At 43.4% G+C, this 17,007-nt stretch overlaps 1 protein-coding gene across 1 annotated transcript; it reads right to left on the bottom strand.

Annotated features, from left to right (window-relative positions):
* Nucleotides 1-1,016: 1,016 nt before the first annotated feature.
* PSMC6 (proteasome 26S subunit, ATPase 6) lies at nucleotides 1,017-13,733 on the bottom strand. Its single transcript, XM_082760957.1, has 14 exons — nucleotides 13,604-13,733; nucleotides 13,009-13,088; nucleotides 12,618-12,657; nucleotides 12,359-12,411; nucleotides 8,617-8,684; nucleotides 8,072-8,186; nucleotides 7,078-7,165; nucleotides 6,551-6,612; nucleotides 6,342-6,465; nucleotides 5,921-5,982; nucleotides 4,772-4,892; nucleotides 4,606-4,686; nucleotides 2,610-2,681; nucleotides 1,017-1,515 (listed from the first exon to the last, which is right to left on the bottom strand). The coding sequence occupies exons 1-14, from the start codon at nucleotides 13,728-13,730 to the stop codon at nucleotides 1,397-1,399; spliced, it is 1,212 nt and encodes a 403-aa protein (XP_082617083.1). The 5' UTR covers nucleotides 13,731-13,733; the 3' UTR covers nucleotides 1,017-1,396.
* Between the last annotated feature and the right edge of the window lie 3,274 nt (nucleotides 13,734-17,007).

The raw sequence follows: 17,007 nt of genomic DNA, 5'->3' as shown, positions 1-17,007 counted from the left end.
CAACCAGAATCCCTAACAGCCATTAGCTGTAAATGTGAAAATAGGGCCAGTCCCGCTACAGCTGTTCTCTGCCTTCCCCTGCCTCTGTTTTGTCTCATAGTGATAGGGAATGAAATACAATGCTGGTTGTCAAGACTGCTCAGTGGTGCCTTTCCCAGTGAGTCTAGAGTTAATTTAATGTACTTGTCTGACAGCTGAGCATGCCCAAAGTAATCCAATTAGAATAGTGAGAAGTAGCCAGAAGTCCAGTCTAGTACACTGGTGTTCCAGTCTAACACTTCAGTAAGTTCCACTGCACACAGTAAGTCCATCTCCACACACACCCTCTCAGTGGAACTGATTAGAAAACAGAAATAGTACATAGTAACAGAAGGCTTTAAGAAAAAGAACAGGTTAGCCACCACGTTTTTATTTCTGTTTGAATGATTACTCAAACAGCTGCAGCAGAAAGTTCCCAGGGAGCACAAAGCCAAGCCCACAGAAGGCCAAATTCCAGCCCTGTAAGATGCATCGCAAAGCATGTTGAGAGCTCCAGGAGCATTAGATATGCCACTTCACGTGCGTAAAGCAGCACAGGTTCCAAGCATATCAGAAAGTTCCTGGCTGGCTGAAGTAACTGAAAGGGGAACTTGGAGAGGAAATCCAGCTCAGATTCTCCACTTCCACTTAAATACCAGTTTATTGACAAAATATCTAGCATTAGACTTACCCTAGCATAAGGAAAGACAGCAAACATTTTAAAGGACTTCTTCAGTTCTCATACTCCGAGCAGTAACTAAAGCTAGCTCAGCTAAATCCTCTTTCCTGACTTCAGCACTGAAGGAGTAACACCAATTTTCTCTCCTTTGTCCTCAGAGATTAAAAAAAAAAAAAAAAAAAAAAAAAGATGCCACGTTTTGACATGTAAGGCACAGGACTCAAATCATGTGTCTTCAATATTTGGAGAGGAACTTTTCTCTGGTGTAGTGATTGTATTTAACTCTCTCCAAGAGAGTTACAGAGAAGGTACACTGGGGTAAGCCAATTTAAACAAGTTTTATTGTTTTATTCAACTGTTTGATGAAAGGAAATTTACCGATATAAAAAAAACAACAACCAAGAAATGAATTGACTTTCTTGAAGACTGCTAACTCATCCAGGCACATTTATAAAGTCACACCATAATTGCTATGAGAACACATCTCCACGCGTTTTACTTAACCTGGGCTGTAATGAGTATTGTATTTCAGAATTGTACAGAAAACATTTCTGTAGCCAACTTGCAACTAGTGTTACCAAACTACTAGCTACATGTTATACAAACACCTTATGATAACAATCGAGAGGTACATTATTTCTCTTCTTAGACGTTAACCCAGTATGTCCCCTGCAGTCAATCATGAATTATATGGTTAACTTAAACAGGTTTGTAGTCGAGCTTGGACTCCAGCTTCTTAGAATCGGCCACTTTTCTAACAGCTTTCATGAAGTCCTCCTGTACTACAAAGTCATGATCGGCGCGGATCGCAAACATACCTGCGAAGAATAATTTAACAGCAAGGGTAAGTTGGTGCTCCTTTCAGTACAGAAAGACAGTACATGAAGTCTCACTTCAATTTAAGTGGAAAGGATCCAAGCTACATTATCTGCACAGACTGTTACATGCAGCTTTTGTAAAGTTGGGAAGAGGATTAAACTACAGCACAGTCACTGAAGCGATCAGCAAAATGTACAACTCACTTTAAACAACTTTAATTTTGTTACTCAGCTTTCCAATGTAGGCAAACCTTAAGTGTACAATAAATTTATGAAGCGAAAAAACATACTATTAACTCTCCCAACATGCAGGTACTGAAAGACTTGGATGCTCTGCAAAAAGGAGAAAAATGGGTACTACCAGTGTTTCTGGAATGCATCTCATGCTTATAACAACGTGTCGTGATGCTTGGCCAGTAAAAGTGGTTAAAACCAGACATGGGGTGGCCTTTTTTCCCCTCTGTAGATCAAGTTCCAAACAATGAAGAGAACTTTTATACCATGCATGTCACAAGATGGTGCCTACACCCACATAATTCTGTGTGGATCCAGCTTGTATATGGCAGGGGATATTAGTGAGTATAATGCTGTATCACTGCACCGCTACTGCTCCTGACTGCCAGCAGGTCTGCACACATCAGCTGGACTGTCTGTATGTCTAGCTGGTTTATTGGCAGACCCGGTAAGATATTTGTCCATAACCTTAGAGGGAAGATGTAAAGAATCAAGTCCATTGTGACTGTATAGGTCATAAGGAAACTTGGAAGAAAAGCTATTTTGTTCAAGTTATTCCATCAAGCTGCAGGGCATACCACCACGCGGCTGCTTACGCTTCACAATCTAGACACACGGGACATGCTGTGAGGTAAGCAACTGCTTTGGCATGTTGCTACTGATGAGATGCTAGCATTTCCAGTAAGTGCTGTCCACCCCTTAAGAAAGGGGTACAAAAAGTGAGCATCAGTGTGCAAGGACCATATTCCAGCTCCGTATCTCTAACCTCCTGATTTTAATCCACTCATGGAAGCACGCGAGAAACAGCTCAAATGTTTAGCATGAAACAAGCCCATCAAAATTAAGAATGAAGAGAATACCTGCTTCGGTACAGACGTTTCTCAAGTCTGCTCCATTAAAGCCATCAGAAAGCTTCACAATTGCTTCATAATCTATTCACAAAACACAAGTGCCAATTAGAAATAAATTCACATTTCCCCTTATGGATACCACTGAAACACACGCCCAGCTAACAAAGGAATACTTTACTTTGATTTCAGTGCAAATAGATAGCTGACTACCAGACTGATAAATTTAATCAGCTGAACTAATCAGCTGTATTCTCCCTTTCATTAACAAGGAAAGGTACCTCAGCCAAAAGCTCACGTTATGTAGTTAAATCCCGAACTTACTAATTTGAGGTTAAAAGCATTGACATAAAACACAAGAAAACACATATCAAGGAAACGTTATCATCATTTAAATGATGTAAAAAGCAAAACAAAAACAGAAAACTTAAATGGAAGTGATCATCTCAGTCCTTTTCTTATTATAACTGCATCTCCAGAAGGCATTAAACGCCTTGACATAGGAAGCCTGGTTATAGTTTCTGTAATGAGTTTCTAAAACAGACTGTTGAGCCTTCAGTGCTACTCATTAAAAAAAGCCATTTTGCAAAGCTTCACATTAAGAAGTCAGGACTTCTCAGCAGCACTTTTTGAAAGTTTACCTAATGGATGAAACTCAAGACATTTGAACTGAAAGCTTTTATCTTAGAATCCAGAAAGACCTAGAGACTACAAATTCTTTATTTGCTAATTCCTTGTAGCAAACTGTCCTATAAACAAGGAAAACAGAAAGCAGGGGGGGAGGAGTGAAAGGGGACTAAAGCCATATCAAAAGCTGCAAAGTTTGGTCAGTTCAGTCTTCAGTAGGCACCAGTACTAGAGCAGGAGAACCTCATGCTGGAACCTGGGACAGGTCAATCTTAGGATTTTAATGCAGCTCACACCCCATTTGGCTCATTTGGGACTTTATTCCAGGATATCACATTCAGAAGTTTAGCCAGCATCTTATATCTCACTTTGCTACATGATATAAAGGAAAGCTCCTACCCTGCTTCCATTCCAGTGCCCAAAGATGCAGAGAAAGATTTAAGTACGTTACCTCAGGTTCATGATTTGCCTTGGAGCATCTTCTGTATCTTCAGCTACAGTCTGATGCACGTTTAAACCAACACGGCTGCTAAGAAAGGCAATCCTCATCCCTCTCACCCTCCCCCAGCTCATTCCTGCTCCTGAGCCACCCTCTCTATTGAGCTGCAGCTGTTTGTGCAGCCAGATGGTGAACGAGATCAGTTCCACTATCCAGATCATGCTGCCTGAATAGCTCATGTCAGCAAAAAGGCGGGGGCGGAGTGGGGGGCAGCACAGGGCTGGGAACAGGCAGGCAGGGTCTGCAGAGCCGTACCGAAATAAAAGGCAGCCAACATTGTTTTCAAGTCAAATCACAATTACAGCTTTCTCGAGGAAGGCTCTGCAGCTTTTACTGTGAGAATAAGACTTCAGAGAAGCTTAGAGTAACACTGTATAAATGAACCTTCCCTGTTTTATCTGACAGATATTTCTCCCCTCTGGAGAAGTCTCTCTACAACAATAACCAGCAAAGACAAGCTTGGTTTCAGATAACAAGGTTTTCGTTATGCCATCTCCATACTCCGAGGTTAAGTTGCTCTATGACTCTTAGAAGTTATTTTGTTCTCAGTCTCCTGCAGTAGGACTTTTTTTTTGGCTAAAGGAAATGCTGTTTGCTTGCATTAAGCTATTCCCCCATAAAAAAGAAACTAACTGATGAGGATCATGCCCATTTGCTGGTTTACAGCTGCACTCTAAGGCTCATTTTCAACACATGCACTCATCTTTTGCAAAGGGAGGCTTAGCACAACTCAATCAGGATTTTTTTTTAAAGTAGAATTCTGACAGGAAAGTTTTGTTGCCGTTGTAAGGATAGGAACCCCAAGAGCCTCAGAGTCGGTCTAACAACTCTCCTCACACTTCTAAAAACCAAAGTAGAACACCCAGGCAGTTTTCTACTTACCTATTTCACCGTGTTTAGTGATAGGACCTGCATGAATCTTCAGAATATCTAATCTGGCTTGTTCGTTTGGTAGATCGATATCTGGAAAGAATTACAGCTTTAATGAAAGCAGCACACTTCACACAGATGACATCCTCCTTCCAGTCACTGTGCTGAAGTAACTCACGGATCTTTCTATCCAGCCTTCCAGGCCGCAGGAGCGCAGGATCCAGCGTGTCTGGTCTATTAGTAGCCATGATCATTTTAACTCTGTGCAGAGTATCAAATCCATCCATCTGATTCAACAGCTAGAAGAAAGAGAAGTTTGGTTTTAGAACACGCTAGGGGGTTTTGGCTTATTTACTGCACTTAATTCCTGCATATGTACTTCCACCAAGTTAATAAACGTGGTAAAATAAATTAGGAAAAATGCTACAAGCTTTCTAAAAGGTCACAGCTTCCTGCGTATTCTATAAGCAATAAAAGAAAGCTTAAGAGCCACTGAAAATGCTTCATTCAGAGAAAAAGATATCGAACAAAGCGGAGCTCAAATGTGAAAGACTTGGCTAAAACAATAAGGCAATGAAAACAGTGCAAGTACTAAAGGACCCAGTGGCTGGCTGACACATTCGGAGTGCAATACACTAAGTCCAGGACATTCAAATTAGACTTGGAGAACAGCCTCTAGAATACTAATACACATATGAAGACATTTCACTGTGAAGATCCAAAGTACTTGTTCTTCAATCACAATGATTTAATTCTTTATGTGAGGCAGACACATTCTTTTGAACTGGACAAACTGTTTGCATACACAGGCCAATGAAGTCTCTCACTAGCTTTAGAATTCTTAATTGTCACCAGTGTTTTAGAAATTCTCTCCACACAGCCAGATTCACTGCAACATTTAGTACAGAAGCAAAGAAATAACGGTCCTAGTTTCAGGAATCAAACTGTACAAGTTCAAAGATTTTGTGAACTAAGTGTCTTTGGGAATAAGAGACAAGCTCTCCTTTTCCTCTTTTAAGAGGAGGCCCTCGAAACAAAGAAATGCAGTATGCAGAATCATATTGAAGTAAGAAGAAAAAATACCCCCAAACTATTTTAGCAATTTTAAAAGCAATTTTATTTTCAATTAGTCTCCAAGTTGGATTCAGTCGAGTTAGGAGGATATGCAGCTACCTTTTAGAAAAGCAGCATCTAGACCAATTTAGCTTAAGATATTAACTCAGAAGAAGCTCCACCAAGCCAGATCCCAGTGTAACAATTCACACTTGTGTTAGAACTCCCTCTTAAATAGGACCATGTAGTGTGCAGTCAGAGTTCAGGCACTCACCTCCATCAGAGTCCTCTGAATTTCTCTGTCAGCTGAGGTGCCTTCAGAAAAACGGCGGCCACCTGCAGAATACCAAACTCAGTTACAATCCTTTACTTCTGCCTCCACATAATGCTATGTCTGAAGACAATCAGGTACCCCTTTTAACGGGGGGAGAGGAAAGGAGGGATGAGTTGCTTAAACGCACACATTTTAAAATGCAGTTTCATATAGCTGGAAAAATCTAAGCCACGTATGAATCATTATGGTTCTAAGCTAGCTGTCATAGCTCCAGCAAGAAGAAAGTTGAACCACTTTGCTCTTTTTTGTTTCCTCTCAAAACACAGCATGTAAATATCTTTGTTCAGAAGACAGACAGTAGCTCTGTAGCTGCTTTGTGCTAAAAAGAGCCTCCAGCCATCCTCCAGACCATGAGCCTTACCAATAGCGTCTATCTCATCCATGAAGATGATGCATGGCTGGTGATCTCTGGCGTAGTTGAACATCTCTCTGATCAGCCGAGCGCTTTCACCAATGTACTTATCCACTATTGAACTTGACACCACCTTTGGAAAGGCGTAAGAAACACGAGTGAAGAGGTTGGAGAGCAAACATTAAGCACATGTGTGTGCAGAATTAAGGTTAAACTACCTTTAGGAAGTTGCAGTCAAGCTGGCTAGCAACAGCTCTGGCCAGAAGTGTTTTCCCCGTACCTGCACAGACAAGAGGATAAAAAATGTTTAACTAGTAACCCAACATTACGTTAGCAACTTTAAAACAAACAAAAAAAGGCTATTGCAACCAAGCATGACCACTAAGTTTTCGTTTCCCTTTGATTCTAGGAGAATTTCAGTTCTCATCTGTCTGAAAGGTCTGTCAGGGGCTTGGTGTGGGATGCGGGGAGCTGCACTGCCACCCCTTTATACTCTGAAATCTACTGAATCCACTCTGTTCCTTTTATACTCTGAGATCCACTGCAAGGGAACAGCATCTCAGTGCTCTGTCTGCCCCCTGAATTTTCTCCTGATGTGCTCCCGCCCACAGAAGCGGCATATGGGGGGCATTGCATCGCTAATTACCCAAGTGGTTAACGAGTCTGAACATCACCCTTAAGCCTCACCCCACCTCAGCGAGTGGGAACCACAGGAGCTAAGAGATATCAACACTGAATCACTCACCAGGGGGGCCGTAAAGCAGGCAGCCTTTTGGAGGTATGATTCCCACACGCTGGAACAGTTCTGGGTTTGTGAGTGGCAATTCTATTACCTGTGAAGAGACGGAAAAACAGTGACTTCGGTTCAGTTTTAAAATAGATCAGTGATCTCAGGAAGCTAACGGAACACTTGCCAGCCTGTTTTCTAGATAGCTGTATTCTTAGCTATCTGTGCAGCATATTTTTGGATGAGAAACAGATGAGTAAGAAAGCACCTGATTGATCTAAGTGATCAATCCACAGTCCTGCCCTTGTTTCTCTTGATGCTCATTCAAACCATGTTTTCCCACTGTTGTAATACAACTACCCGAAGCAATTTTAGCAGTCTCTGTGCAGAATTAGTCTGGTTTGTTGGCTGTCAAACCTAACTACGCCCTCTCACTTGACTTTATAGTGCTCCCTTAGCTTAAAGGGTCTTGCATCCTTCAAACCCTCTTCTTTAGAAGATTTTCTTCATTTTAATTTCAATCCCAGCTCCTGTAACAGCAGAGATGAGTTATAACCAGCCTGAGAATTGGGATGTGGTGTTCAGAATAATCCTTCTCTGCTACTGTAAGGTGTGTGCACAGCACACAAACAATCTCTGTTATAGTCAGATGGCTCACAGCAGCATGAGTGAGTCTTCAAACACCCACATTCCCGGGCAGGCTTGCTCAGCCTGCGGCACTGATGCCCAAACTAACAGAATTACTTCAGTGTGAGTGCACCAGCATCCTGGATCACATTGCTGTTTGCCATAAACACAATTGCAAAGCTGAAAAACGTTTAAAAAACGCTTCACAAGTTATCTTCTAGCATAGAAAAAGTTAATGAAACACACAAAGCACTCATCTGACAGGATCCTCTAACAGCCTCTCTCATGGTAGTTTAGGATAAACATCAATAAAACATTTAAACACTAGAAAACTTCACTCAGAACACATCCCACTGCTTGGTAAGAGTTTTGAGAGAGCAGATACCTCTCTCAGCTCTCTGATTTGTTCTGACAACCCTCCAATCTCAGAGTACGAAACATCCCCTGGGTCTTCATGAGACATATTATACACCAGTGGATCCACTTCCCTTGGCAAGTATCTGGAATAAAAAAAAAATAAGAGTATGCATATTTAATTGTGCAGATGTGTATACAGTTATTGCAATAATTCCTAGAGCAAGAATGAAAGTTATTTATTCTCCTTTCACCTTAAAACAAAACATCTGTTAAAAAACAAATGTAGCAAAATTTTAAAAGCCTTACAGAAAACTGAAACAAAAGCTCAAAAAGCTGCTGAAATGGCTGAGTTGTAAAGGAAATTATTTTTTAAATGAGCAGCCAACTGCTTTTTAAGCTAGTTGACAGATACTTGACTTTCCACAAAAAAAAAAGTCCTTACTTAAGCACCATTTTACAGAAAATATTTACAAAATATAACTGATTATTCAAACTTTGGTGTAACCTATTCAGATCAGTGTTCTTCCCCCTTTCCACGGTAAGCAGAACAGCAGCTGGAGAGCAGACACCTACCTCATAATAGTCAGAGTGGTCATATCCAGAGCAACTCTTGTTCCGGGCTTCAGCTTACTTTTGTCAAGCTAGTGACAAAGAAGATATTTCTGTTAGAACCACGTTTCAAAACAACATTTGGTTTTAGCCAAGATGTTTATTGTAACGTGTAGGCTTTGCTCAGTCACATGCGAGAAGAAACAAGGCTGCTAAGCTACATGCCAAGCAGCTACTCTAGTAAACACTGCCTGTCCCTCACCACCATTTTTGGGAATGCTTAAACTGGGAAAAAGCTGGCCATGGGAACACAAAGTGAGCCAGGAGCTGGTATAGACCAACAAACCTGGAGGTTTCCACATTCAGATGACAGAAAAAGCTACAAGAGGCCAGAGGAAGTTATTTTTTAATGCTGAAAGAGATCTTGAACTTCCGGTACTTTTGAAAATAGTTTTCTAGACCATAATTCATATATACACTTTGTTTTTTATCCACAGTAAGTGTGACAGGAGCAGTGAGAGATCTAGCCCTCCCCTCTGCCCAGCACAGGATGGAACCAGCTGCTTCAGAACAAGCAAGCAATCCTTTACGGACACAAAGAGCAGCCTGCCTATTTGAGTCTGAACTTGCCACCAGTCCAGTCAACGGTTCTCTCATTTCTGGCCTGTCAGAAAGGGTGCATAGATGTTCCTGACCTATTTCCTTCCAGCCTTTCATCATTTGTTAATTTCACATATCCAGTTCTCTCATCTTCAGTCAGCTGTTCCAGTTGTTATTTTTTTTTTTTTTTTTTGCTGTCGTTTACCTCAGATGCCCTACTCACCTGCCTCAGAAGTTTTTGTCTGCCTACTCCACTTCTACAATGCATTTTTTTTTAAAGTTCTAAAAAGAAAGTTTGAGATTTACAGTCCTATTCCAGGTCTCCGTGCTACCTGCTGGCAATTAGTTTTTATATTTAAAACTAGTAATTTTTGTTTCTCACCTTGCTTTTAAGAAACCTGGTCTAGGACTGCAGTTACACATCTCATACAATAGGGACTTGAACAACAACAATCATAAAAAATTATAATGTCACTGATTTTTTTTTTTAAAAGGTACTCAATCTAATTTATACTTGAGTACTAATTTATATTCATCAAATAGATGAATATAAAACTTACTTTTTCTGAGCTTTACTAACATGGCATCTGAACACATTTCTACAACTGTTTGCGAGCAGTGCCTGAAGCTTTCCATCTCCCCCACTGGGAGATTTATAAGGGCCCTTTCCAGCACGCGTTATTTAGTCTCTAGCAGGGTTTAGGATCAAGCTGTCACTCCTCTGTTACTCGAGTCACTGATAAGACCCACTTTCCAGCTGCCTAACCTTAAGAAACATGTAGAAGCTGGTATTTCTATCAGATTCAACACTGCTCAACAGATTTAAGTCATTCTGCATCGAAAAGACATAAAGAAACCAATTGACCTTGAATTCCTTGGGAAGTGCGCTTTAGATAGGGAAGTAATTTTGTTTTAATTGAAGCTTTATGGATCCCCTTTCTCAGCACAGCCACAAGGACCTGGATCAAAAGCCAGCTCTTGTAGGCTGCAAAACAGTGTGCAAAGTTATTTGCCTTGATATTTCGGCATTTTGAAAACAATCATGGATATGTGGGTTTTTTTAGGCTTCTTCCTGTCAAATCTAGGATCTTTTAAGATCAAAGAGCGGTTTTTGTTCCAGAATAAACTGCAGAGTACATGCTGCAAGGCCAGACCCATCCAAGAACAATTTATTCCTTAGCATTTATCTTTGTTCTGAACCTCAAGACTAACTTGTCAAGCCTATCATGTGTTTCAGAGAGAAATTTCTTTATTCCTGTGAAAGAAAATAGTGAGTTTGTGCCATAACATATTGACAGGGTTGAAGCTTACAAGTATGCAATTAAAGAGCATTTCAATACTAGCAATTACTGCCGGTGTTTTATGCAAGCAGAACCATACCACAGCCATATTCTTGAGGAAAGTAATAGATAAATGGATTTATACTACATCAACTGACACACTGACACTCCCATTTCCCAAATAGTTTGTTTCTAGGAGGAGAAAACATCCATTGTTACTGAAAAAAATACAATACAATCTATTGACAGTCAACACGATGAGAAAATGCTTCCTGCAGGAGTTTTGTTCATTGCCTGCTGCTAAGTTTTGTTAACTGGGGGCCTTCACCTGAAATTCCTGACAGCTAGACCCCCCCCCAGCAACAACAACCTCTTCAAGTTCTTCCAAGTATAACAATCTCCCCAGTCTGCCACTTCCTGGTTGCCTCAACCTCTCCCCCAGCTACCACAACTCCATCACAGATGAATCATCAAAACAGAGTTGGGTTAACTTGCACATTAGTATGCTGTACTTCAAATTAACTTCCAGGTACAAAGCTTAAATTGATTCAGAGAACCAGGGTACTGCAAAGAATTTGCAAACACATTTTCTTTCTTTCAGCAGAAACAGTTCAGAGTTGAAAATTCCATAATGAAGATCAGTTTCTCTGCAGAAAGACAAGCCAACTGTAGCACCAATACTATGCTGGGATACGTTTTACTAAACAAACAAACAAACAAAACACTCTTCTTCATTATTTAAATAATATGCCAGAACATGCTATGCTACAATCATGAGGTTTTAAAGTTGCAACTGCAGTTACCTTCACTAAATAAATCAGTTTGAGGTGATTAAAGGAAACTACTTTAACACAGCTGTTAAAGGAAACTACACTTATCTTTGCAGTAAGACAGCTAAATAAAACGCTGCTGCCTTCTCAGGATACACGATCCTATTCAGAAAGCAGATTTCATTCATAGACAGGAGCAAAGATGAATATGTCAGTCAGGGATGAGTCTAGCTGAATCCAATCAGAGATTCCTTTCTGCTCTGCAGTTGCCAAATGCTTTCACTAAGAGTTGACTCCTAAGCAATAGATAGCTTTGGTAAGGAATTGCTGATCCACAGGGTTTTAATTACTGGAAGTGGGTCGCATCCAATGCTCAATTAACCAACCAGCAGTTCTTAAGCCATGTCTGCGATGTATCACTTATACTTTTGTACAGAAATAGAAAGTAAAGAGTACCTCTAAACTGGTTCTTGCTGACTGTATAAGATCGATTATTCTGCAAGCATGGTTCTGTATTAAGTTGGGCAGCTTTTATAAAATTTTATGTAGCTAAAAAAGGGGTTGTCCTGCGAACTAGAAGCATCGAGGCTTTTTTTTTTTATGTCACTAAATAAAAATAAAAAACCCCGATAAGGTGTTCAGAACAGAGGTCTTGCCTATAATTATTTATGGAAGTAGACTGCAAAAGCATTAGAGAAAGATAGCTAAATATACAGTTGTGCAACATTAGACCTAAACCTTAGCATAACAGCAGCCATCCTGTGCAATGTTTACAGCATAGCAAGGCAGACCTCACACAGTTTGATGGCATGAGGATTAATTTTCAGAGTTCAAGTTCAGGCAGAAAGACAGAGCTTCACACCAATGAAAAGGATAAACACATGCAAGGTTCCAGGAATGTTTTGGACTGCTTTGTCTCTACAACAAAATTAGACTACCACAAGCTAGGAAAGGAGAAAACAAACAGATCCCTTTATAAAGTAGCCATATACAGCCTAAAACAAACAAACAAACAAAAAAACCACTTAATCCCATTAAGAACAGGGCTCATCCAAAGCAATGCTAATATTCAAGACCAAAATAAACACTTTAAGAATATTCACATAAATCAGCTACCTGACGGCGACAGCCAACCACGTATCTTGGGCCATTCGTAGCTTTCACAATAACTAGAGAGAGAAAAATCAAAGAAAAGGACAAGTTTACTTGATGCACTGCTCTGAATTACACTTCTGAGTTGACATATTATATTTTTCTGCTAATGCTCACATCCCTGACATGCTTATTTTTTATTCCACCAAATCCTTAGACCAGTTTTTAACTGCAAAAGATTATTTTCAGGATTTCAAAGCCTGAAACAATGCAGCGTACTTACATTTCTCTTCTGTTAACTGTTTAAGCACCTCACCAACAATCTGCAAAAGAATAAATCCAGTATTAGCCTACAGATAAATTAGCCTTGCCAAATGATATTTGGCATGTTTCAGAACACAGAAGATAACTGCTGACTTGGAAGTTAAATTCTCTTTCCTGCTTCAAGACAATTTCTTTAAAATATCTCTGTTAAACAGGATAAACACAGAGAACTTCTCTAACCCATGTGCTTGATGTGTCTGTATGCAGTACGGCTTCTTTTGCCGTTAGCTGTACTATTTCCACCTGCTTTTTCTTCACCCCATAAGTGGATTTGACAACTGCTACTTCTGTACAAGTTCCCCATCAAGCACCCCCACAGGCTGCTCTAACCCCATTCCCCCCCCACATACCTGCCCGACGCTCTGCAATGCCTTAAGATCATTCTCTGACTTCTCATATTGCTTGGTGAGCTCCTTCAGCTGCTCCCTCACTAAAAAAGAAAAGAAACACCAGATTTGGGTAACTTTTAATCTATAAGGAACGCGGCACCAGACCCTCCCCCAGCAGGCAGGACCTCTGCACACCCAGCAATTTATCGCACTGCGAGCACAGGAGCCCCTGCCCAACACAGCAGAGCGTAGTAGCATTTAAAAAACAGAATTAAGGATTTTTTTGGGTCCAAAACCCCAAAATGACACTTAAAACGTGGATTCTAACGGCAGCCGGGCTCTGAGGAGCACCGGGAAGGCGACATATCGTTGTGCCATGCCCTGCTGAAGCCCCATCTCAGCGCTGCGCTGTGTTCCTCACGAGCAGCACCCGGAGAGGCCCCGTGAGGTGCCCGGGCCTGGGCCGTGAGGCGTCCGCAGGCCCCGGTGCCTCAGCGCAAGGCCGGAGCAGGCCCGTGACGAAGCGCGGCGGCGGCGGCGGCGCCTGAGGGGCCGGGAATCTCCTCACGGCTCCCCTCCCTAACGGCTCCCGGTGCCGTGGGGGGTGTGCACTCACGCTCCTTGAGGCGGCCGTCGATCTCCTTGTGCTCCAGCAGCTTCTTGCGGTAGTCCTGCAGCGCCTTGTCCCGCGGGTCCGCCATGATGAGCAGCCGCCGCTCATAGGGAATGCCGGGAAGGGCCATGGCGCCAGGGGGCGGGGCCTCGGCCACGCCCCCTTCGCCGCCAGGACACGCCCCTTTTTGTGCTAGGACACGCCCCCCTTTTCGTCTTGGCCACGCCCCCCCGCCGGTCCCGGCGCCCTCTGGCGGCGCGGAGGGGTGGGAGGGTGCGCGGCGCGCTGCACGCATGCGCAGAGCGGTGGGGGGGGAGGGAGGGGGGAGGCGACGTGCGGGGCCTCACTGAGGCGGTGGAGGGCGGGGTGGGGGCTGTGGGAATGTGTACGTGTATATCCGCGTGTATATATCTATATATGCGTATATACGTGGGTATATGTCTATATATCACAGAATCACAGAATCACAGAATTTCCTAGGTTGGAAGAGACCTCAAGGTCATCGAGTCCAACCTCCAACCTAACGCTAACAGCCCTCCACTAAACCATATCCCTAAGCTCTACATCTAAACGTCTTTTGAAGACTTCCAGGGATGGTGACTCCACCACTTCCCTGGGCAGCCTGTTCCAGTGCCTCACAACCCTTTCAGTGAAGAAGTTCTTCCTAACATCTAACCTAAAACTCCCCTGGCTCAACTTAAACCCATTCCCCCTCGTCCTGTCACCAGGCACGTGGGAGAACAGGCCAACCCCCACCTCGCTACAGCCTCCCTTGAGGTACCTAAAAAGAGCGATAAGGTCACCCCTGAGCCTCCTCTTCTCCAGGCTGAACAAGCCCAGCTCCCTCAGCCGCTCCTCGTAGGACTTGTTCTCCAGGCCCCTCACCAGCTTCGTCGCCCTTCTCTGCACCCGCTCAAGCACCTCGATGTCCTTCTTGTAGCGAGGGGCTATACATATACATGTATATGTGTATATACATGTGTATTTATACGGTTATACGTGTGTATATGTGTATATATACATTTAGACGTGCGTACATGTGCATATATACGTGTGTATATGTGTCTATACATATATATATGCATGTGCATACATGCGTAATAAGTATATATATGTGTGCGTATGTGCATATATGTGTAAATACGTATATATGTGTGTGTGCATATGTGTATATATGCATAAATACATATATATGTGTGTGCATGTGTGTATATATGGGTATATATGTGTATAGATGTGTATATGTGTATACAGGCACATATATACATGTATACATATATACATATATGTGCATATATTTGTATATCACAGAATCACACAATCATCTAAGTTGGAAGAGACCTCCAAGATCACCCAGTCCAACCTCTAACCTCAGAGGTTAGGACCTCTGCCCTAACACTGACCAGTCCTCCTCTAAGCCATATCCCTAAGCTCTACGTCTAAATGTCTTTTAAAGACCTCCACGGATGGTGACTCCACCACTTCCCTGGGCTGCCCATTCCAATGTCTAACAACCCTTTTGGTAAAGGAGTTCTTCCTAATATCCAACCTGAACCTCCCCTGGCACAACTTTAGCCCATTCCCCTTTGTCCTGTCACTAGGCATATGTAAGTGTATATATGTCCATATGTGTGTATATATGTGTGTATACGTGTGTATGTGTGTTTATGGGGGGATCCTGGGTGGCTCCCACCGCCACAACACCTGCCTGAGCTCAGGGGTTGTTTGTAGGGGTGAGGAAGAGGATGCTGGCTGTGAGGGCTCTGTCCTGAGGCAGCGCTGGGCCCTGGCCTCCTCAGGAGCCCCCTGGCAGTTCCTGCCTGCCATGACTGGCTGTGATCACCCGTTACAGGTGGCTTCACCCTGTCTCTGGGCCCCTTGGGATCTTTGAAGGTGTCCAGGAAAAGATCACAGAATGGCTGGGGTGGGAAGGGACCTTAAAGATCACCCAGTTCCAACCCCCTGCCATAGGCAGGGATGTCTCCCACTAGATCAGGTTGCCCAGGGCCCCATCCAACCTGGTCTTAAGCACCTCTGGGGATGGGGCATCCACAACCTCCTCTGGGCAACCCGTTCCAGTGCCTCACCACCCTCTGAGTGCAAAATTTCCATCTAACCTCTCATCTAAATCTCTCTTCTTTTAGTTTAAAACCATTACGCCTTGTCCGGTCGTTATCTGATTGAGCAAAAAGTCCCTTTCCATCTTTTTTTTTTTATAAGCCCATTTTAAGTACTGAAAAGCTACAATAAGGTCACCCTGGAGCCTTCTCTTCTCCAGGCTGAACCTCCCTAGCTCTCTCAACTTTTTTTCACAGCAGAGGTGCTTCAGCTCCTTGATCATTTTTGTGGCCTCCTCTGGACCTTCTCCAACACCCCACATCCTTCTTGTGCTGGGAACCCCAGACCTGGACACAGTACTCCAGGTGGGGCCTCACAAGGTGCGAGATCATTTCATCAAGGTGCTAGATTATTCACAGTTTAATTGTAAATCCAGTTAATGAGCGTGGACGTAATGCTGACTGGCGTAAGTTTATAGATTAAGGAGCAGCCAAGGCCTGTGGAAACAGGAGAACCAGGATGTGTTTTTTCCATAGCTGAAACTGGGAAATTTTGTGAGGAAAGCAGGCAAGAAAGGAAGCTGCTATAGCCATCCCTTGGCCTCTGCCTTGCACGCCCTCATTTCCCCATGAAGGTGGAGAAGGCTGGAAAAAGGAGTCACCATTATGGGCACTTGGGGCACAGCCCTGCTCCGTGCCTCATGGAGAGCCCCAGGGCAGGACATTGAGGCCCTGGAACATGTCCAAAGGGCTACGAAGCTGGGGAAGGGCATGGGACACAAGTCCTGTGAGGAGCGGCTGAGGGAAATGGGGGGGTTTGGGCTGGGGAAGGGGAGGCTCAGGGAGACCTCATTGCAACTACCTGAATGGAAGGGGTGGGGAGCTGGGGGTCAGCCTCTGCTCACAGGTAAACAGTGACAGGACCAGAGGGAATGGCCTCAAGTTGAGCCAGGGGAGGTTCAGGTGGGAAATGAGGAGACATTTCTGCTCAAAAAGAGCAGGCAGGCGTTGGGACGGGTTGCCCAGGGAGTCACTGTCCTTGGGGGTGTTCGAGGAGAGGTTGGACGTGGTGCTTGGGGACGTGGGTTAGTGGTGACACTGGTGGTAGGGGATGGTTGGAGGAGATTATCTTGAAGGTCTTTTCCAATTTTAATGATTTTGTGACTCCGGTCAGGGACACGGGCACAACCCCAGCCCCATCCCGCCTGATCTTGGGCACTACCAGGCACCCCGCAGCTCCTCCGGACAACCTGTACGAGTACCCCAACCCCTTTAACGTGAACAATTTCCTCCTTCCCCTCCTCAAACTGGGACATCTGATGTAAAACAAGGCGGCACCCGAGGACGGGC

The sequence above is a fragment of the Aythya marila genome (genome assembly GCF_965140915.1).
Source record: "Aythya marila genome assembly, chromosome: 5".
NCBI lineage: Eukaryota > Metazoa > Chordata > Aves > Anseriformes > Anatidae > Aythya > Aythya marila.
Note: the sequence above shows the minus strand (reverse complement) of the source record. Positions and strands in the feature narration are given on the sequence as shown.

Excerpts from the sequence above, each read along its gene's own strand:
- PSMC6 (XM_082760957.1), bottom strand. The coding sequence starts at position 13,730 with ATGGCCCTTCCCGGCATTCCCTATGAGCGGCGGCTGCTCATCATGGCG. Across the intron at positions 12,412-12,617 it reads ACAGTTAACAGAAGAGAAAT|TTATTGTGAAAGCTACGAAT; the intron begins GTAAGTACGCTG and ends TTCTCTCTCTAG. Across the intron at positions 8,187-8,616 it reads ACCACTCTGACTATTATGAG|ATACTTGCCAAGGGAAGTGG; the intron begins GTAGGTGTCTGC and ends TTTTTATTCCAG.